Source organism: Mesitornis unicolor, unplaced genomic scaffold (genome assembly GCF_000695765.1).
Source record: "Mesitornis unicolor isolate BGI_N332 unplaced genomic scaffold, ASM69576v1 scaffold2390, whole genome shotgun sequence".
NCBI lineage: Eukaryota > Metazoa > Chordata > Aves > Mesitornithiformes > Mesitornithidae > Mesitornis > Mesitornis unicolor.
The window spans coordinates 60,894-82,541 of record NW_010156182.1 but is presented as its reverse complement, the minus strand read 5'-3'; the positions used below and the strand labels follow the sequence as shown (position 1 = coordinate 82,541).

Here is a 21,648-nt window from a genome sequence, read left to right as displayed (position 1 = left end):
AGAGGAGAAAGAAAAGGAACGAGAGAAACTGCCACCCATCCCGTCGGCATCCAGCGCGGCTGCCGGGGTAGGTCTGCGGTCCTCGGCAGGGCCGGGCGAGCCGTGAGTGCCCGGGCTGCAGCCCGCCGGGCCCGGGCAGCGGGACTGTCTGCGGTCCCCGCTGTCATTTGCTCTGTTTGCCGCTTTATCCGTGGTGGTGGGGGAGCTTCGTGGTCGTTTTCTTTCAATTTCTTTCAATTTCTTTTCTGCTGAGAGGCTTTCATTCAAGTTTCTTAAAAATAACAAGTGCATCTGTAAGCAGTGACATAATGAAGCTATAAATGCTCCATCTACTTATAGTTCTTTAACATTTTACAACGGTCTGCTCTTTTGGGTTAGTCATGACTGAGGGCTTGCAGCACTGTGAGTGTTCGTTAAGGGGTTTTGGGGGTGGAGGGTTTCAGCTCAATACACTTAATAGCAGTAGAGCTAGCTGGAAAAATATTCTTGTATTTTTCACTTTTTCTTAAAAGGTCTTTTCCGGTTGTTACTTTGTGTTGAAGCAAAGATGACAAAACATTTCACTAATTGATGAATGAATTAATGTGAGTAAAAAGCTGCAAGAAGGATATTTGCCAGAATAGTTTCATTTCAGAAGCCTTGCTTGAGATTTTTAACTTTAATGGAGTTATTATTTTCTTTCTGCTGACCATACAGTGTTACAAAACATAAAATTTTCCTGGCATGAGTTGAATATCTTACATAGCTCAGAGTTAAAGCTTGCTGCAATTTACTTCAGTTCAACACAGCAAAAATTTTACCACTCGTGTCTGAGATTTTAATTCAGCAGCTCTGATAAGTATCTGACTTACTAGAAATTTTCATTTTACATAACTTGAGTTTAAAGGATTGAGCATCTAATGTTTATGACTGTAGTGAAATAATTTTAATGTTAAATGAAGGAGACGGAGGCAAACTGCAAACTTCTTTGAGCCGTTCTGCCAATTTTGTGTTTTGTCTACGATGTTCCAATCTTCTGAAAGCCTTTCAGCTTTGCGAATCTGTCTGACTGTGGAAGGTGGTGTTCTTGTGATCCAAATACAGATTTGGTGGGAGAAGTCTGTAATGGGCAAGTGCCCAGGAATTATTTGTACCTCTGAACAATCTCTGCTTTGGGCTTTGAATGCCAAATGCCAGTCCCTTACGATAAAGATACAAGTGCTGGTCAGGAACGTGTCAGACTGAGCTCAGCTGATGAAAAACGTGTGCAACTGGGCAGCCAGGTAGAACTCCCACTGCTGTCAAGAATTGGGAGAACTTGTTTGGAGCTGTGCATCCTTCATGTACCTCCACAGTGTTGCCCACAGGCGTAAGTGTTCTAAGGTGACCTGCTACAGAGGAGCTCACATCTGGCCAGGTGTGATTGCTTGTCAAATGTGTGGGGGGTTTTGAATTTATAAAGAGCTGCACATGGGTTCAAAGAGCGCGATGCGGAGAGAGAGTTTTGTGGACAGATGTAATGGACATTTCCATAGCCCTGGATTTGTACTAGCGTGCGGTTTTGATTCAACTCTACCGAGTAGGAAATGCAGGTATGCTTTTGCAAGACCTCTATGAATTACTGTGAAGAAGGTATTGGACTGTTGGTCTGCTAAGCCCTATTTGTGACCACCCTACATATCTAATCCCAGGTCTTTGTGAATTATGTCCTGAGATTCATCTATAGCATGATTTCAATACAAATTCTTGTGTTAAAGTTTCTGATGGAACATCAAGAAATGAGTTACTTAAATCCTCTCAGATACTTATAAAGAGAAAAATGTGTTCTCTGCTTCCTCCTCATTAAACGGGAGAAGAGTTTGTGATATGATATAATGACAAAAGAGGGAAATGACTGTCCTTTAACTAGCATCTTTGCTTATTCATGGTTTTCTTCCCATTAAAATCCCCGTCATTTAAAAATACATGCCTAGTACAAATACAGTGATACTCCACATGACCCTAATTTTCATATTGTCTCTGCCTGTTATTTCTAAACTGTAGCTGTCATATGATGACTATGGTGACACAGATACTATACCTTGTCTCTAAATGAGGTGAGCCTTGTCTCAGAGCACGTCCCCAAATTTTGTGTAATTGAGCTTTTCTTCAGTGCACTCTAGACCCACCGTAGACTTGTGCAACTGATGTGGCATGACTAGAGCTTCCTTGAAGGCAACGTGAAGGTGTGACACATCCTTTAAATGATTTCCATTCTCTGCAATAGCTGTGGAAAAGGTTAGAATTTTAGTAAGTCAATAGGTAATCATGGTATCCTTTTTCTCCTAAAAGCATGTGGTGAAAGATATCTCATTTGGAGCTTCAGTGGGCTGCAGGTTGCAATAAAGGGATGATGTGACTGTTGCTGTTGTCATTCATGTTGTGGCTTTTCCGGGCCAAGGGCCGTGTGAAATTGTGGAAGAATGGTTACTTTTTTATTTTTCTTTTATTTCTAAGGAGAGTGGTGGAGATTAAGTTAGTCGGTGAATAAATTTACACGACCCTGCAAGGAATTCAGGCTTTTCTTATGGGGCAAGTGGTGATTAGAAATATTGCGTATGGGGTGGTGGCTTGGAGGTCGGTATTCAGTCTGCGAAAAGAACCTTGTGGGAAGCTAAGTACCTTGTCCCCTAGCGAGCAGGAACAAGTGGAGACTTCTGTAAAGCTGAACCAGTCCTACGTTACACCTTTCAAGATATGAATGGCAGGGAAAATGCCACTTCTTGAACAGGCTGTTGTACTGACAGCTGCCTTTAGTTATCTTGAGCGTCCTCTGTGTCTTCCTGCACAGGGAAGAAAAGCTCGCTGTCATTTGTTGCCATGTACGTATGAGTCTTGTGTGAGTTATGTTAGGGCTGAAGAGTCGGATTTTCAAGAAACTCTTCTAGATGGTCTCTTGCCTTTTCCCAGAAAGCGCTCTGTATGTGCTTTTTGCAAACAGTTTCACTTATTTTTACCATCTAATTTAACTTCAGTAATGAAAAACCTAGATTTATAAAGTATAATGCTAGTGCTACTCCAGTCTTATGGAGGGCTTAATGCTTTGGAAAACTTACACTAAGAAGCCAGCAGAGTTGTGAGTTATTAATATGCTCTTTAAAAAGAGGATTAAAGATTACTCTGATCCAGTTACTCTAAGCACACTCATTCTTTATGTGGGGGTTCAGTTTTCTGATGGCAGTGTGTATGTGGAGTCTCAGGCTCTAGAGGCTCACTGACCTCCTACAAAATCTTGTAAGTATGGCACGGTGCTGCACACTTGTCCTAGATTGCTCTCCCAGGAGATGTCAGAGCTCCTCAATACGGAGCATGTCGTTTCCCAGTATTTCCAGTAAAGCCTTTGTCCACATGCTTGTTTAATATTGCTGGAAGTGCGCTTGTAGCAGGATGATGGAGGTAAATAGCATGTGCAATATTTGTGCTTTCATCCGCTGCTGAGAGAGGTAGCATTAAGAGAAGCCTTTTTAAATAACTGTTCAACTCTGCTATTTCAGTGGCATGGCTGGAGTAGAACCTAGAAAGCCGAGTCAGTGAAAAAGGTGGTCTCAATAGCCTATTTCATAAAAGCGCCTCTTCTCAATTATCAATGATATCTATTCCCTATTAAACGTAATTATCACTAGTCCAAGCTCCAGAGCATTTCTGCCTAGAGCATACATTTTGTGGCACAGCAGATTAACCTCAGATCTGGATTTGTTTAAAAGTCGTTTTTCAGTCAGTCATGTCTTGCCGTGTTTGTTCAGGATCTGTTTGTTGTCCAGTTAAGTGCCAGGTGATTTTTAAGAAGCATCTTAATGATATTTCAAAGGTCACAGAACAAAATAAAAAGTTTATGTGAAAATTGTAGTGGTAATTACATTTTGGTTTTGAATGTTTGTTGCACACAAGGAATTTGGAGCTAGAAATTGAAACTCGGTATTTTTAAAGTCAGAAGTCCTGCTGATTGTTCAGATTTCTACTTTGCTGAGTTATAAGCCATGGGAAAATGGCTGTTTGTGCCACAGGTATTTAAAATTCCTGGCAGTGTACCAGCTTGCATACGCTGCGGCCTGGCAAATTTAACTTATGGGCTGTGTTATTGCCCTCTTGGTGGTATTTCAGGATGCTGTGGTGGAAGTGAAGTGCTCTTCTCGAGACTCTGGCTGCACGTCTTAGTGCAAATTTACCCCTCTTAAGGGGAAACGGAAATGTACGAGTTTAAAAATGTGTAGGATATTATGTTAATTATTCCAGAATTTCTGTTGTCGTTTGGGGAATTAGTTTTGATTTGCATGAAAGCATTTCTCTGAGAGTACAGATACCAGGTATCAAACAAATGAATCTTTAGGTTAATGTGAGGCTGAAAATCATGATGTGCAGGAAGAGTGTGTACGTTTTTTTGAGGTGATCTGCCTTTGCCTCATATCAGCTGGTGACTTAGAGCAGAGATTGAAATTAAAACCTCCATCGTGTGATTTCTGTCACCTTGGTCAAGCCCCTTAACTCACCTATGCTTTGCAGCTTCTCCAGAGTGAGTAAGTGTATCTAACAGCACATGGTGTCAAACAGACCGGCTGGTGCAGTCCTTTGGAAGGCTGTTATGTGATTTCACTTCTGTGCACTGTTAAGACACACTGGCACTCAACATTTCTTGGCAAAGGCCTGTGCAGACTCCTTGGTGGCAGCACGTACAGGTACTCGGGCAGGTTGTTTTTCACACCACGTTAGCAAACGCTTGTTGCTAGCCTTCCTTCAGTAGCAGCTGATGCTGACCATTTTGAGTCATTAGAGGGTTTTACCCAGGTAGCCAGTATTTAAATTTTATTAGCAGGTTAGCTCCCATAGAATTGTTGGCCCCGCATTTCAAGTCCTGGGAAATTTGTCTAAACTACTGCAGTATCCTGGGGTTATTTGGAAAAAGGAAAGTGGGACACTTTCATCTGTTTAAACTGAGTTGGATGTAGTAAGGAGTATAAAAGTAGCTAGAAATTAGGATACAGAAAGTTAGAATATTGTGGAAAGCATTCTAATCATATTGTGTTTTCCTCACGGTAATCCAAGGATATCTATATCCTGTAAATCAACACTTGAGCTTTTGAATACAATGGAAAGGAATTTTATGGTATCTCCTCTGATTTACTTTGAAACAAACTTGCAGAATCATTATTTATATATTATTTAGGTATTGCCAATCTGATTTCAAGATGAAAGATATTTAAGGGTTCTGTGTAATACCTCATGAGTAAGATCACTCCTGCAGTCATGTATTAGCCCTTTATAGCATGCTGTCATCTTAATTACAGGGGTTGGAGAGAGGAGCCAAAAATCAGTTTTCCACTTTCAGCAATTTCATCACAACTATCAACCAAAAGAAAGAAGGCATCGGAAACAGAAATTCGCCTACACAACTTGTTATACCCAACATCAAAAATGGTAAGAGAATAAAAGCCCCGTGTTACTTAGTTACCAGTTTAAGAAGGTGCTCAGTGTTCTGCCAATATTTGTATTGTGGTAGCGCCAGAAAATCTAGAATTCATTAAAGTATGCTGTGCTGTACGTTGTACAGGCAGCAGTATATGATTGTCCATCCTCTCTAGAGGTTACATCATTGAGATGAGTTGGAAAAGAAAAACAAATAGACCTGGAGGATGAAATAATGATCTGAAGTGTTAAAGAAAGTTACAGACTTGGTGGTCCCTCTGCAGATGCTGTTTGTCTGGCTGCAGTCCGATAGCAGCTTCCCTAGAAATTGTGTCAGAACTTCATGAAAATTTTCCTGTGACCATCTGAAGGATGGCAGGGATGAGGCTTTTAAGGGAGACAGGCACTGAGAGTTGCTGTTTTTCAGTGAAGATGAAGGCCAGTGATGACACAAAATAAAATTCACAGGCAAAAACTGGTATGTTGTGAAGAGGTTTAAAGGCAGGAAGGAAGGTTGTTGTATGATGAAGAGACAAAGTGGAGCTGTGTATTCAGTGTGATAGGTTAGAATCACGAAGTCTCATGAGATTACATTGTGGTTAGAGCTGAATTTTTTTAGATTTTTAGTCCGAGGTATGGAATTTCAGTAATTTGGGACTTTTATTAAAAGGTTGTACAAACTTTTGTCAGGTTTATACTGATTTTTGCCTTTGACCAGGTCCCTCTCAGCTGCCTTACTCTGTGGTTCTCCAAGTTTTTGTAGCACTCAATGAATTCAAGGCTACAGAGAAAGAGACTGCATTGCTCAAGAGATCTTGGTAGTGTGAGTTTGAAATGAAGCTATGGACAGATATTGTCGGTTTCAAAGTTGTGCAGAAAAAGCTGGCTTATGTCTTGCAGGATTGCATCCTGACTGAAATAATCTTTGTACGCTTGCTAGCTGTACTGCAAAAGTCAAAGTCAAGGCAAGACCGTTTTGGGTTGGGTTGTGGTTTTTTTGGGTTGTTGATGTTGTTTTGGTTTTGTTTTAAACCAATTTTTGTTATGAAGTAAGGAAGTGCTTTCTACTTTAAATGGCACTCGCTGAAAAACAAGAGGCAATTATGTGCAAATGACGGCTTTACTTTTTCACTTTACACGAGAGATTTTTTACTTTGCTTAAGTCACGTTTTGGGTTGGGTTGTGGTTTTTTTGGGTTTTTTTGTTGTTGATGTTGTTTTGGTTTTGTTTTAAACCAATTTTTGTTATGAAGTAAGGAAGTGCTTTCTACTTTAAATGGCACTCGCTGAAAAACAAGAGGCAATTATGTGCAAATGACGGCTTTACACGAGAGATTTTTTACTTTGTTTAAGTCACTTTGTACCTCACAAAGGAAGCAAAGGTGGCAGGAGGTGTCGGGTGAAGAATTCTCCCGCTGCTGCGTACTTTACTGGAGTTCAGGTTGAAGTGGTTTTCTTGAGCGCTATGCTTGGAGTAAGGCAAAAAGAAGATGCTGCAAAGCAGGCCAGAGCTCTGCTGGTTCTTACATAGTGCTGTAAGGTCAAGTTAATGAAGCTGGAAGAACAATCTTCAGATGGCCATGGCTCTCACCTTTGATTTTAAAGTGTGTGTTTGTGAATTGAGTGTAAACAATCACCATGTCGTTGGAGTGTGAAAGTCTTCGGAGAAATAGAATGTTTTGCCTTTTTCAGATAACATTATTTTCCTCAGAAGCTAACAGTGAGCTCTTGTCAGTATTAACTACTCAGCTGCTAACCTTTTTAACAGAAACATGCATGCAGTTGATTCATTTTTTCATTATTTAAGCCTTGTTTCCTGTCCAGCTTCTGTTGCTTAATCCAGTCTTATGATATGAAAGCCTGCTGCCTAATTCAATTCAGGGCAAAATAAAATTAGATATATTGTGTGAAATGCACATGAAAAGTACCCTTTTGCAGAATTCATTTAACTAAGCAGAAGAAATCCACCCCCTCCCCCCTTTTCTTTTTGTACCTGACAAGAATGGTAAACTCTGAACTCCTCTATCTCTTGAAATGCCCTCAGTTCTTGCTGCACATGATAGTGTGATGACTGCCTTGGAAGTATTTAACTGTTCATTATTCTAGTTCTTTCATAACGTCGCAAATACAAGCAAGATTTGTTTGCTTTACCCACTTTGAACGTTTTCATCTGCCAGTAGCTATGTTCGTTGCTGTGAAAATAACTGCTGTTCTAAATTCATTCACCCTAAATTTTCTGGTAGTAGTCAATTCTGCTTTGTATCAATGAGATTTTCTTCCTCAAATTTTTTTACTATTCCTGAAGCAGTCATGCATTGCTGAGCCTTTTTGCTTCATGAAACCGGGCAAACAGCCAGAAATTACTGCTTTTTCTTGTGATATTGTGTTAGCGCTGCTTATCAACACAGTACATAAAGTTTCAAGTTTCTCCTCGGTAGAACTCAAGTGACAGATCCTAATTAATATTTTTGAATGTCAGATGAGCAAATAAGTCTGTTTACAAATAAACTTGAATTATGGCAAAGCATACTGAAGTTGACAGTATTTATTAAACATACTATTAAATCTCAGTTTTAGTATATCTAATTTGAGCTGCTTACATTTCGGAAAATAACCTGCACCACTGACAGGGCGCACGTTACCACTTTAGCATCTGCAGCCTCAATTTACTGAAATGAGAAATGGCTTCTGTTAGCAGCCGTCTCTTCTGCAGATGTGGAAAGAATATTTTCCTCATTTCAGTGTATTCAGCTGGTTATAATTCGATGTTTAATCCCTTTAAAATTGAGAAGACAGAATGAGAGCTGAATTAAAATGACTTGTCTTTCTCAGAGTATAAGACTTAGTTTCTTGAGGTGAGTCTATCCTGCTTTCAGAGAATGATGTGCAGTAGTAGAGCACTTCCATGGTGAGGTTGTTTGGCACCCTGGCTTGAATTAATTTAGTACCTATGTGTCCACTTTGTTTTTTAAATTACTACTCTTTAAATACCTCTAAATTCCAGATGTGAGAGTGGGCGAGGTTCCATATCTGTAACTGATGCCACAGTCAGGATTGAGGGCAGCTCTGATCTATTATCGTCTGGTGAATGGTGGCTGAGTTAAGTCACAGTGATGGTGTCTCTGTCATTAGTGCGAGTGAAAAGAATCTGCCTTTGGGTTCTCAGTGTTTTGTTAGCAGCCATTTCCCTGCTGTGATAAATGCAGTAGGCAGCAGAGTAGTGATACTACTTTGATGTTTAGTTAATTTAAAAAAAACAGCTACTCTTGGAATGGTAGTGAAAAGGCTTAGAAGGTTGTTAGGCAATTCATAGAGGACTTTGGTTTAATATGTTTGACGTTTGAGGACACTTTTATACAGTATCTTGTATCCCAAACATATGTCAGAATTCATATAAGTGCTTTTAGAAATGTGCAGTATAAATCAGACTAAAAAAACCTTTTTAAGAATATTTAAGAAGACACTCAGTAAAACAGTTGTTTATGTATACTGCACTGGAGTATTGTTTTCATGTGTTTGCTGCCAGATGCCCACCGAGCTGCTCTATCACTCCCCCCAGCTCAACAGGACATGGGGAGAAAATAAGATTACAAAGCTCATGGGTTGAGTTAATGACAGGGAGTCCACTTTCCAATTACTGTCACAGGCAAAACAGACTTGCCTTGAGGACACTAATTTATTGCCAGTTAAACAAAACAAAAACAACACTCAAAACACCTTCCCCTTGCCCCTGTTCTTACCAGGCTCAATTTCACTCCTCCGTTCCTGACTCTTTGAAGAGCCTCATTTCCCCCAAGCAGTGCAAGAGGTGAGGAATGAAGGTTGCAGCCAGCTCATAAAACTTCACCTCTGCTAATCCTTCTGCTTCATGCTGTTCCCCTGCTCCAGCGTGGGCTCTCTCCCACGGGATGCTGTCTTTCACAAACTTCACCAACATTGGTCCTTCCAATGAGCTGAAGGTCTTCAAGAACTGTTCCAACATGGGGCCCTTTCCATAGGGTACAGTCCTTCAGGAATGAAAAGCTGCAGGGGGACAACCTGCTTTCACTATGGTCTTCTCCATAGGCTGCAGGGGAATCTCTGCTCCAGTGCCTGGAGCACCTCCTTCCCTCTCCTCTGCTGACCTGGATGTCTGCAGCGTAGTTTCTCTCTTTTCTTTTTAATCCCTCCTCTCTCTCAGCTGCTGTGCAGTGTTATTTACCCTTTCTTAGACTGTCACAGAGGTGCTACCACCTCATTGATGGGCTCAGCTTTGGCCAGTGGTGAGTCTGTTTTGGAGCTGACTGTGCCTGACACACAGGTAGCCCCATCTCTCCTCACAGACACCACCCCTTCAGCCACCCTGCTGCCAAAACCTTGCCACATAAACACTATACAACGTTCTCAGATCAAATATAAAGTAAGGAGTAGAATAGAAAGACCTTGCTTAAACCACTTCTGTTTGTACAGGCAGTACAAATTTATTGAGAATAAATGTTCAAAGATGCTGCCATTTCAGCGGTAGTTCTCTGCAAGACAGAAAACAACTGAAGAATTGTCCTTGTATATCAGAAAATAGTTGGATTTTTGTGTGGTTGTGCTTGAGACTTTTCTTAGGAGTAGGGAACACCAGTGTTGCAGTGTGCACATTACAATATTTAGAAAATATATTGTAAATACAATAATGGACAGCACTACTATTCGTGACTAACAGCTGCCAGTCATGAACTGCTCAGTTTGTCTTTCAGGCAGGATCACTCTGGGTAACTCTGCGATTCCATTACATCCCTTGACTCTTTGCGGGGCTTTTTTCATGTGTTTGTGTACTTGGGGTTTTTTTGTACTTGTGTTCCAACTTGCTTAGCTTGAGTTCCTCATAGGTTCAGATGGATGTGATGTTCACAACAGGCACTTTCATTATGCATCTGACTTTAGAAGGCAATTGGCTTAATGTTCAGAAGGTTGAGCGTTTACAGCTACAAATAATAGATTCAATGAAAAGTCTGCAGCACTCATTTCTGAAAATGAAATTATATATGAGCTTGTGTGATGTGAATGCTGCTGTGTGTATACCAGTGTGTTAGTACTGATTTAATACCAATGTGTCTTAATGCAAGTACAGTATTTGGCTATCTTCCCTAATAATAGCTGGTTGGAATACAGATGACCAGATTGATTTTCTGGTTTTTTTAATTATTTTTTTTTTATCAGCCATATGCCAGCAATTCAGTTGTGAAAATCTGTCCTGGTTTTCTTTGTTTTTGTAGCAGACAATTTGTTTGCAACTTGTCCAGCAGTGCATTTATAAAATAGAGGAGCCTCCAGTCTTTCAGAAAGCCTTAGATAGGTGACAGACTGGCCAATTTTCTCCCTCCATGGGCAGGACGGAGCAGTTTGTTCGCAAAGACTTAGTTATGAACTCAGGACACAGCTTTTGTTTACAGGGTTTTATTTCCCTTCAATTAGTGGAAGTTTCCATCCTGTCTGGGATGAGCATATGGTAAGAAAAGTACTTGGATGGGTAGGGGTTTAAAGACATAGCATCAGAAAGTGTGAGTTTTCTTTTTTCTTTCTAGTTTCTACGTATTCATATTTTACTAGCTACCTGTTTATTTATATGACTGCATTGTATTTACTGTTTTTTTGTTTTTGATAAGTGAGAGAGCTGCCACCTATTTGCCTCGATGTACGACAAAAGCAGCGCATCTCTATAGATACACTACCCCAAGAACTGAAAGCACCAATTCCTCCTGAACCTTCCTTTCCCATTCGAACTAAAACTGTGAAAGATTTCCAGTAAGTTACATTGGTGTTTCTAAAACTTCTTCTTTTGAGCTTTCTTCATTTTGTCCTAATTCAGTCATTTGAATTTGTTAATCTCCAATGAGGGGACAGTTCAGTAGTAGCAGTAGCAGCAGTCAGTTTGGTTGTGATGGTGGGATTCATAACTGTCACTATGAAAATTATCAACGTACTTTCTCTAGCTTGAAGTGTTGTTTTGTTCAAGAAATGGCAAAGCTTGTACTTTAGAGATAGAAATTCAGTTCCTGACATTCAGTGGGTATAAAAAATATATATATATGCCTTATTGTAGGCTGGAAAATACCTTTCAGTGTTAGGTATTTTGTTTGTACTGACAATTGTGGTGCGTCTTGTCCATGGAGGTACTGGGCGTTCTCAGTCTTGTGGGAAACACTGCACATCAGACACTTAAATGTATTTAAGTGGAATGTATTAAATGTATTAAGTAACATAGCTATCACAGAATATTAGGAGTTGGAAGGGACCTCAAAAGCTCATCCAGTCCAACCCCTGCCAGAGCAGGATCACCAGACCAGGTCACACAGGAACACGGCCAGGCGGGTTTTGAATGTCTGCAGAGAAGGAGACTCCACAACCTCTCTGGGCAGCCTGGGCCATGCTCTGGCACCCTCACAGTGAAAAAGTTTTTCCTCATGTTCAGATTGAACCTCCTATGGGAGCTACGTTCCCAAAAGTTGTGTTGTTGGAAAACACTTCATATTTGAGGACCTGGAATGTTGATTTTGTGGACTGTACAAGGCAATAGAGAATGTTTTTTTTTTCCCTCTGCTTAACATAGCTATATTCAAAAAAATTGTGATGTTGACTCTCATTTGAGGAATTGGCAGGACTTTGAAAAACTTACAGACAGCATAAGGTGCGACTGCGCTTGAGGATTCTGCCTGCAATACGTTAACATATATTCTCAAAATGTTTCTTTAGAGTGGATGTATTCTTAGAGGGGTATTTACTAATTAATTTTTTTTATTTTAGTTGTAGAGCCCACAGAGCAGCGCTGTGCTGCTGTAGTACCCTTGAGTCTTTTACAGTAAGATAATCTTGGTGAGGAAATGGGGAGAAGTCTTCCTAGGTAGAAACCTGATTCTTCTATTTGTCAGACAGATGGGGAAAACAAATCACCATTGTTCCAAGAGACACATGAGCGTGTGCTCTTCTTTGTGGCTCTTTGCAGTGTTTGAAATCTTGTGCATTCAGTGAGCAAAAGGAATGCCTTTTGGTTAGTCTGTGTGTGTGTTTGGTGGAGAAGGAAACAGGTATGAAAGAATTAGACAAGAGGTGATCCTTTTTTGGTATCCAGGTGATCTGAAGAGCTGAAATTTTTTCTAGATTCAGGTTTTTGTATCAATTGACTGCTGCCTAATTAGGTAATTATCAAGAATTTTATTCTTTCAAGTCGAGCATTAGAAGTTCATTAACATATTTGGAATGTCCCACTGGTAACTTTTTTAAAAAAATATCTTGTACAAAGAAATTATCTGGGGGTGGAGCCAAGTGAGATTTGTATCACCAGCATTATAGATAGCTAAAATAAAACTGCATCAAAGGTTGGTGTGATATGTATGATATCATACAAAAATTCTGTATACAGATAGTTACTTTCAGGTCAAATACATAAAAGGACCTGAAGAGTAAACCCATAGATTATTTTTTTTGTCCCCTTAAGGAACGTGTACAGTCACCCACAAAGATTAAGTTTTATTTGAAAAACTTGAAGAGAAAATTTTGTACAAATGATGATGAATTTGACTGCTTGAGGAGCCTGCGTACTTCAATTAGTCTCAGAAATTTTATCATGTCAGTGTATCTTCAGCATAATTCTGTTCTGCTAATTATTTGTCTTAACATACCGAACTGTGACACCATCAGTTAACATTTTGAATAAGAGATATTGCTCAGATGAATCAAACACAAACTGTGCTTTTGTTCTCTTGTAATACCATGATCTTAAAATGACAAGGAAGATGTTAGGAAAATACTGATATTATACTTGTCTGTCTTCTAAGTGTTCATAGTGAGGGAAGCTTAGAGTTACAGTGCAGGTTAAAGTCGAAGTGATTGGTGAGATTGAACTCTCATATTACCAATATTTTAATATGTTCTTTCTAGGGATGATGTAGAAAAGGCTAAGTCGTCAGGAGATTGGAAAGCTGTACATTATTTTTATTCCACAACATTTGATTCTTTCCTGGAGATAAGTGCTGCATTTAAGGTAGAAAATAATTCTTAATACTATTTAGTACTTACAGTGTTTTGTGTCTTCAAAGTGTCTACAAAAGCATCAGTTAAAGGCTTGCAGCTAGTTCCTCAAGGCCAGTGAAATACTTCTGTCATGATCTCACCTGCCTCTGGTAGACAATCTGTTAATGCACTGATTTATTAATTCCACTTCAGGCAACTATATTTCAAGTGTATGTACTTCATTTTGTGGCACTGTGACCGTGTAGATACTTTCTGCACAAGCTACAGTTTAAAACCCTGCAAGCTAATGCAGCTAATACGAAGGCCCAGGCACGTCTGCAAACAGAAATTCCCTGTCCCTTAAAAAAAAGTGTGTGTGGACTCAAGTAGTATAGCTGTCCTTGTTTTGTGATGGCATACTCAGGTTTCCTTGGGAACGATCGTATTTGTGTGTGAAAGCTTTCTGGATTCATGCTAAATTAGTATTTGCTGCCTATTGCAGAGGAAAAGGTGCGTATGATGTTTAGTATGGCCAGTAGGGCCTGAGCCTAGACAAAATAATCTGCGACTCTTAGTTACTTGTTGAATGCTTATGATTTTGTTGCTCTTGTCTGGTGATGGATCGAGAACAAAGATGAAAGGTGAATTTTCAATGTAATTTATTATTTGAAACCATTTTACACTTTTAAAATAGAACAAGGTAATGGAGTTACATGATTATTGCCAGTGTGTAGGATTACTATTGTTTAGCTTCATCTTTCACATATTAACAAAAGCAACTTAAATTCTTATGTTTGTGATAAGGAAAATAAATAGTTACATATGTATGTGTTTTGTTTAAACTTACTGTTAAACTTTTATTTTCTAAGATAGCTAAAGTATTCAAAACATTTCAAAACCAAAATGCTTCTTGTATTATCTAACTTGCAGAAAGATACCAATTCTCCATTTAATACCATTGAGGACTCTGGAATCAATGCAAAATTTGTGAATGTTGTCTTTGATGCCTTATTAAATACTGTAAGTAGAAGAAAAGAATTTGTTTTAAAACATTGTAACAATTATTTCAGCTAAGAAGCAATTTATACCAAAACTTTTTCTGAGATAGGCATGATTTGTGAAGAACCTCTCAAAACATACTTAAAATGATCCCATGAGAATTGCCACGGAATCGTGAAAACCGCTCTAGTAAAAGAGGAAAGTTTTGTTATTAGTAATGCACACTTTACACTGTGGTAGATCTCAAAGACCACTTGTAAGGTATGACATGACTGATGGGACACTGCACGGTGGGAAATTGGGAAAATGTGACGATGGGGGTAACAAAGAGTAGGTACTGTGCCTAGTAAACAAAGGATGGGTGTCATTTAGAAATTATAGTTACAGTTTTCAAGCTGTTTGAAGTGTTGAAAGCCACCGTTGGCACCACTGCAGGCCTTGGCTGTGAGAAAAGATACTTAATGCTCAGCATCGTAATACAAAGACTTCTTATCTGGCTTGAATAAACACGCAAGACAAACTTGCTTGTTTGTACCATATCTTATGTAGAATGTGTATAATTACATCAGATGTGATTTTTCATCTCCTTTTTCAATAGCCTCAAGATGTTCAGAAGTCAGTTCTAAAAGGAATAATTAATGGTCTGCTACAAGAATGGAAAGGGTAATTATAACAACTGTTTGCATTAGTGCTGTGCTTTTGTCTTTATTGCTTTAGCCAAAGAAAAGAAAATGTTTTTGTACAACTTATTTGACTCGTAAGAACTTGTCTGCCTTTGGCAGGCAAATCTGCGAAATACATTGTGAACTCTCTAAGCTGACATTGAACCTCTGAGAGGCAGACCCAGACCCAGACCAGCCATACATTCCCCCACGAAATCTCAGCTGCTTGTTGCCAGGGTAATCTTTCAGGCATCTGAACTGTGAGATGAATGAAGGAATTTATCTAGATTAAAACATTCTCCCTGCCCGTCCCAACAGCAGCGAGGATGTTTTCACCTAGATGATTCTTTGAAGTTTACTTTACAATACCATTTCTGTGTGGCAACATCATAGAAAGAGCAGTGCAGTATGCGGTCAGAATCTTCAAGTCGTGTCCTTTTCAGTTTCTCAGAGAGGTGAAGATCCTTAAATATGGTATTCAACGTGTATTGTCAAAGCTAAGTTAAATTGTAGGGTGCATGATTTCATGACTCTTCATGTATGTACATGACGTATACATACGGTTCTGCTTATTTCATTCTTCATAGGCCGCGAACAAAAGATGATCTTAGAGCATACTGTATACTTTTACAGGTAAGAAAAATACACTGTTTATTTGTCTTCTGAATTTATAATCTATAAACCAGTATACTGTGCAAACAAGATACTTTGTATAGCTGAGATACCTCACATTTAATTTCCTGTTATAAGAATGTATTAAAATATGGAAGAAGTGTGGGGTATGCATGATGGGAATGGGAGCTTAATGGCAGATGGTTGATGGGGAAAGGTTGCATAGATTAAAACTATGAGCTAGCAGTCATATAGTAGTTTCCTATCATTTTGTGGGTTGAAAGAACAATTGTTTTAGCAGATTATTTGTTCTTATTTCTTCCTTATTCCCAGATTTGCTTTACTGATATTCTTCAACTCCGATCTTTCCAGAAAGTTTCAGTATATGCACTTTTTCATATTGCTGTAACTTTCTCCAGTGTTGCATTTTATCCAGCAGACTCTCTCCAGTCTGACTGGCTACATTGATTTCTGTTTGTGTTAACCAGTTACCTTTGCTACTGTGGTTGATTTGCATTTGTAGGAAATTTCCCGTTTAAGTTTTGCCACTGCACTTAACACCTCTCTGTACAAGGAGATGATTCTGCTGTTACTTGAGAAGATCAGATGGTAGTTTATCTTTTTGAGACAACAGTTTTCTTCTCAGGGGTGGTATGCTAGCTGTGAATTATGAGGAATATATCCTGCTGCAAAGTGGCAATGTGTGAACTCGCACGTGAGAAGGAATATAAGTTTGGACTGATGTGCAGGAAGACAGGTGCTATGGGAATCTGCATTACTGAGATGGAAAGCACTTCACTCAGTGTAATTTATGTGGTACACAGTAAACGATAACCTAGAAAAATATATTAAGTACTGCCTTTGTTACTTGTGGGCTTTCTTTTGAAACAAAAGATCAAACCATACTTGTACAATATACAAGTTATGTATTTCTTATTTGACTAGAAGTTGCAAATCTCTTTTAATAGTTTTACCACTGTCACAGCAATTTTGTGAATTCCTTTCCTGTGTAATTGTACTGGCAGCAACAAACAAGAAAAAATCCTAACGACTTTCTTCCCTTTATGCGTTTTATTAACCTAACACGTTTTTTTAATCTTTTTCAGAATCCTCAATTTAGTAACACTTCTACTTATGTCATCTATGCTCACTTGCTAAGACAGATAGCAGCCTTAACAGAAGCTGACCATCATTTCCTAGTGCACTGGTCTAAAAAGTAAAAAATAAATAAAAGATAAAATTAAAATTCCATTTTTGGATGAAGATTGTTCTGTATTTCGATTGATGTTGAGTGTTTTATAAATTATATGAAAGTTAATTTAATTGACTGAAGAGATTGTTTTTGTTGTTTTCAAAGTACCTTTGGACATAGTTCACTAAGTGATACTGATTTATAGATGCAAACTGTATCTAATGTATAAAAATTAACATCTTTATGCATAAAAGCCTTAATTGCAAAATAACTTATGTAAGTTATTTTTTCCATAACACATGCAAAATAACTTGTGTGTAAACATTCAGGTACCTGTTTAAATGGTATTACTAATACAGACAGCTTCATTACCTTTGTTTAAATAAAGGTTTATCTTGCATAATTTGCAAAAGATACTGTAACTTTACTATATTGTATGAAAACCACCAAGGAAATTAAGCTCCCACTTCATAGTGTACTGGAGGTGGTGAGAGGGTGTCGTTAGGGCATTTGATTTTTAATTAATTGAAATAACTCCAGTAGCACCTTTATTAATAAAGTCATATGGGAGTGACTGCCCAAAGACTGGCTTTTAAGTTGTAATGCAGGTTGCCTTCCTTGTGATGACTCTGCAAAAGCTTTGAATGGCCACATTCACAATTCCCTTATCTCCTGTGGAGTCTGTTAACAAAGGATTTTCTTCTCTATAAGGATGGAAATTATATTTCCCTCCCCCCACCCTGTCATATGTCTAGATTTGCTTAAAATTGTGGTAATACATGATCTCATTTAAATGAGTGTTTGCAAATGCGTTTTGCCCTCTTGGTGTTAAAGTCAAGAACAAGTAATGATTCTAATACTTTTTTAACACACAAAAAAAATCATAGATATTAGAAAGCGTCATTAGGGGTACACTGAAGGGCATTGCTGTGTGCCAGTATTTAAAAGCATGCTTCTCAAACTTTGTTTGGAATTTTGCTTTTGTGTATAGGGCAAAAGCATGTTGTTTGTTTCTTTGTTTTTAAATAACACTGAAATCTGGTAATATAAGCTGTAATGTGGATAGTGATCACACGAGGGTAACTGCAGCATGTTTGATTTAGGATTTCACAGAAGAGGTTCAAGCAGCTGGTGGACAGGTTACTGCAATTCATTTCTTTACGCCTGTTTCCTGCAAAACCTGAAGAGTTTCCACCGATGGTGAAATGTACCTGGTGGATTCCATCAGCAACCAAAGTCCTGGCTTTATGTAGTAGGTTTCTTTTTTTTAAACTGTGTATACATATATATAGATATATAGATGTACATTTGTATCTGCAATTCATTTCTTTACGCCTGTTTCCTGCAAAACCTGAAGAGTTTCCACCGATGGGGAAATGTACCTGGTGGATTCCATCAGCAACCAAAGTCCTGGCTTTATGTAGTAGGTTTTTTTTTTAAACTGTGTATACATGTATATAGATATATAGATGTACATTTGTGTGTGTGTGTGTATATACACACCTACGGAGGGGCCATTTGTATGTGTGTGTATATATATATACACACCTATGGAGGGGGATAGTTTAGAACTTTCCTCTTCTCAGGAAGACTGACGATGGTGGCACAGTATGAACTACAACAAAATGCAAAAAAGTAGTAAGCAACAAATAACATCTTCTATTGGATGAATAACAAATAACATTCCATCTTTGTACTTGCTTTCCAGTAGAGGATAATTGCAATGCTTCATTTTCCTGTAAAAACAACTGAAGATCACTCAAACAAAAACCCACAGAAGTAACCAATGGTTAAAGTTTCCCTTAGATTTAGAAAATAAACTGTTTTTAAATGTGTAATTGCCAGAATTTCTTCTGTAACTGGCTTATCCTCACAAAAATATTTCGCATCTAGGAGAAGTTAGGAAATGTATATGCCTCAAGTCCAAAACCACAACTTTAAAAAGACAAGTCAATGTCCAGCTCGACACAGAGCACAGCAAATTGGACCACTGCAAGTGCAAACTTTATCTTCGACTCATCCCCAGTAGCTTAGTGATTAGAGTATTTACAGTGGCTTAAGGTCAGCCCCATTTTCTTGAGGAGTAAAAAACCTTTTTCCTTCCTCAGAGAAAATGAAAACACCAAGTGAACATTAAGATTGGAATGAGGATGTTTTCATTTTGCTGTCAACTTAAAACTTTTACTTAGAAGCATTCTTCACAGTCCTGCCAGATCAGAGCGACAGTTCAGACACACAAGCTCCACTGCATCTAAAACCAAGACATGTGGTGTCTAGTCCTCTACGAAAGAGTTGCTGACTCCTTCGTTCTGATAAAAGGGAGATCTAGTAATTCAAAATATGCTATTTTCTGTCTGACTGATTGAAGTTAAATTAGGTTTAAGTGCAAATACAGAAGACTTCTTAGCTGTTTGACATCATGTGGTTGTTACATCATGAGAGAGCTTAAACGTGAATTGGTTTTCTTCATTTGGTCAAGTACTTCATTCTTGAACTGGTGAGTCTAGATGGTTAAGTAGTTACCTGAGGAAATAGGTTTATCTTTGCATACTATGTTTTGTGCCCCTCCCTTTTGCAAACAGCCATCAAACTCAAACAAATTCTTAACTGGAAAGCATGTGGATGTTATATCCATTGCTATGTTTGAAATTAAATGGAGGTATTTAAGAAATCCATCTGTCAAACTGCTTTTTCATTGATTTCAGCAGAACACAATATTATTTGTCTGTGAAACCTTAACTTAGTGTATGTCACTTGGTGGGCTAGAGTTAAGTGGAGGTTCTCATAAGAGGGCTGAACGAGGGATTTACTCTTTTCTACAGCCATTAATATGATGTCATATGGTGTTATAGTTTTAATTCTGTAGCTAGAACTGAGACAAAGGTATTAGCAGCTGCTTTGGCTTCAAGCTTCTGAAGTCACCAGTGCTCAGGATGCCTAGGAAACATGTCCTGAATCCAGGCTGTATTTTAAGAGACTTTTGTGTTTTCTTTGTAGATGCTGCAAATAGTCTGATCAGTCCTCCTATTATTTCATATACGGATTTCTATAATTCTACACTTGATCATATTGATCTCATGGAAGAATATCATAACTGGCAATGTTATGGAAATTCACACAGGTAAGAGGAGTAAGTGGTTGTTTCTTGTTAAGTAGTATTTCAAAGCACCATACCTACATTATGTATATCCATCTTATATATAGTGTGTTTATAGTGTGGGTATATAGGCTACGTGTACCATTTATGTGTGTATATATATATGTATAGATAACTATTTGCTGTATTCGCTGCTGCATGGACGCGTGATTGACTGAAATAAATCTCATTCTGCCCTTGCAAACTGCAGAAAAAGATGTAAAATATACATGATAATGAGTTTATTATTTATTGGCATAGACTTCTAATTATGTCTTACTACAGACGTATTTTGACCTCCAGTACGTTCATAAAGTGGTGCTGTGTGCATATTTACTGCTTTATTATGAAAAAGTATAGAAAATGAAATCATATTTGTTCCAGCAAAGTCAATTGTACTATTTCTGTTACGTGAAAATAAAGATACAAGATAAACTGTTACAGACTCAAAACTTGCCAAGGTCTTTGTCTTCTTGTCAGAGAATGGTTTAGAAACATCTAGAGAAACAGACACTTCATCTTTCCGCTAAAATTTAAAATTTTATTTACATTTTTTATTAATAAAAATGTTATTTTTGTATAGCTGCGCTTTTCAGCGTATCAGTATGTGTCACTCAGTCTATACAGTTGAATCACAAGATCAATTAAAATTTCCCCATATCTCAAGTCTTTTCAGTAAGCTAATTTAAGACATCAGCCATCAGCTACCCAAATGTAGCTTTTTGTTTATTGCATGTGCCGTTTTCCTCGTCGTTAGCAGCAGTTGAGGAAAACTTGGAGAGCAAGATCTGCTTCACCAAAGCAGGTATTTTAAGCTAGGCTTCTGTCTGATACCTGATATTATGCTTGGGTAGGAAGAAGGAAAAAACCAAACCATAACAAAAAAACCGACGAAAAGACATGACACATGATAGCAATAAATGCACAGTAGGCTTTGCATAGTCCCAGTCAAAGCATTGGAATCTGAATGCTGCTGAGCTTCAAAATTCGTTTTTCCTTTTTCATTGGCACCATCTGGCTGTTTTGGCACCCACATCCAAACTTATAAAAGGGCTGTGAGATTTCCACCCGCTCCAGTTCTTTTCAGCTAGCTGGGACACTGGAAATTCAAGATATATCAAAACAAAGTTTGCTTGATACATAATTTTCGGAGTAGCTTAAGTGCCCACTTAGCTGTATTATTCTTAAACTAAATTTAATTCTTTTACTTTGTTGCAACCACACATTTTTTCCAATTTTGCATCTTTTAACTCTATGTTGTTCCACTTTAAAAAAAAAAAAAAGCCAAAAAACCCCAACAAAAAACCCAATGAAGTAGTGTAATCAAGACTATATGCTTAGAACCAAGTAGGAGCAAGTCCTGATTTACCTTCCTTATGAAATACTTTGAAATACATTAATTCTTTGAACTTAGTCAACATTTTTTTAGTAAAACATTTTGGATTAGGTTTTCCAGCAGACCAAGTGAGAATATGTTTCCTCAGTTAACTTTCTTTCCTAAAGACATTAGAATTCAGAGCTTCTTACAGGCAGGATTCGGGGTGCACATGCAGTCTGGATTGAAGATGCTCGCATAGAGCCCGAATCTCCAGGTATTTCAATATGGACTTCTGCTAGGTGATGTATGAGCTAAATAAACAAAAACCTTAA

General features: G+C 38.3%; 1 protein-coding gene across 1 annotated transcript in view; it reads left to right on the top strand.

Annotated features, from left to right (window-relative positions):
• Nucleotides 1-4: 4 nt before the first annotated feature.
• HECTD2 (HECT domain containing E3 ubiquitin protein ligase 2) overlaps nucleotides 5-21,648 on the top strand; it is a gene marked incomplete at its 5' end in the record, with an annotated part of 35,495 nt that continues 13,851 nt past the window's right edge. Inside the window, 10 exons of the mRNA XM_010182047.1 lie at nucleotides 5-67; nucleotides 5,301-5,430; nucleotides 11,054-11,192; nucleotides 13,326-13,428; nucleotides 14,328-14,417; nucleotides 14,995-15,059; nucleotides 15,646-15,691; nucleotides 16,777-16,886; nucleotides 17,966-18,114; nucleotides 19,860-19,983. Coding sequence (XP_010180349.1) covers nucleotides 5-67; nucleotides 5,301-5,430; nucleotides 11,054-11,192; nucleotides 13,326-13,428; nucleotides 14,328-14,417; nucleotides 14,995-15,059; nucleotides 15,646-15,691; nucleotides 16,777-16,886; nucleotides 17,966-18,114; nucleotides 19,860-19,983 — 1,019 coding nt within the window. The remainder of the gene's footprint in view (nucleotides 68-5,300; nucleotides 5,431-11,053; nucleotides 11,193-13,325; nucleotides 13,429-14,327; nucleotides 14,418-14,994; nucleotides 15,060-15,645; nucleotides 15,692-16,776; nucleotides 16,887-17,965; nucleotides 18,115-19,859; nucleotides 19,984-21,648) is intronic.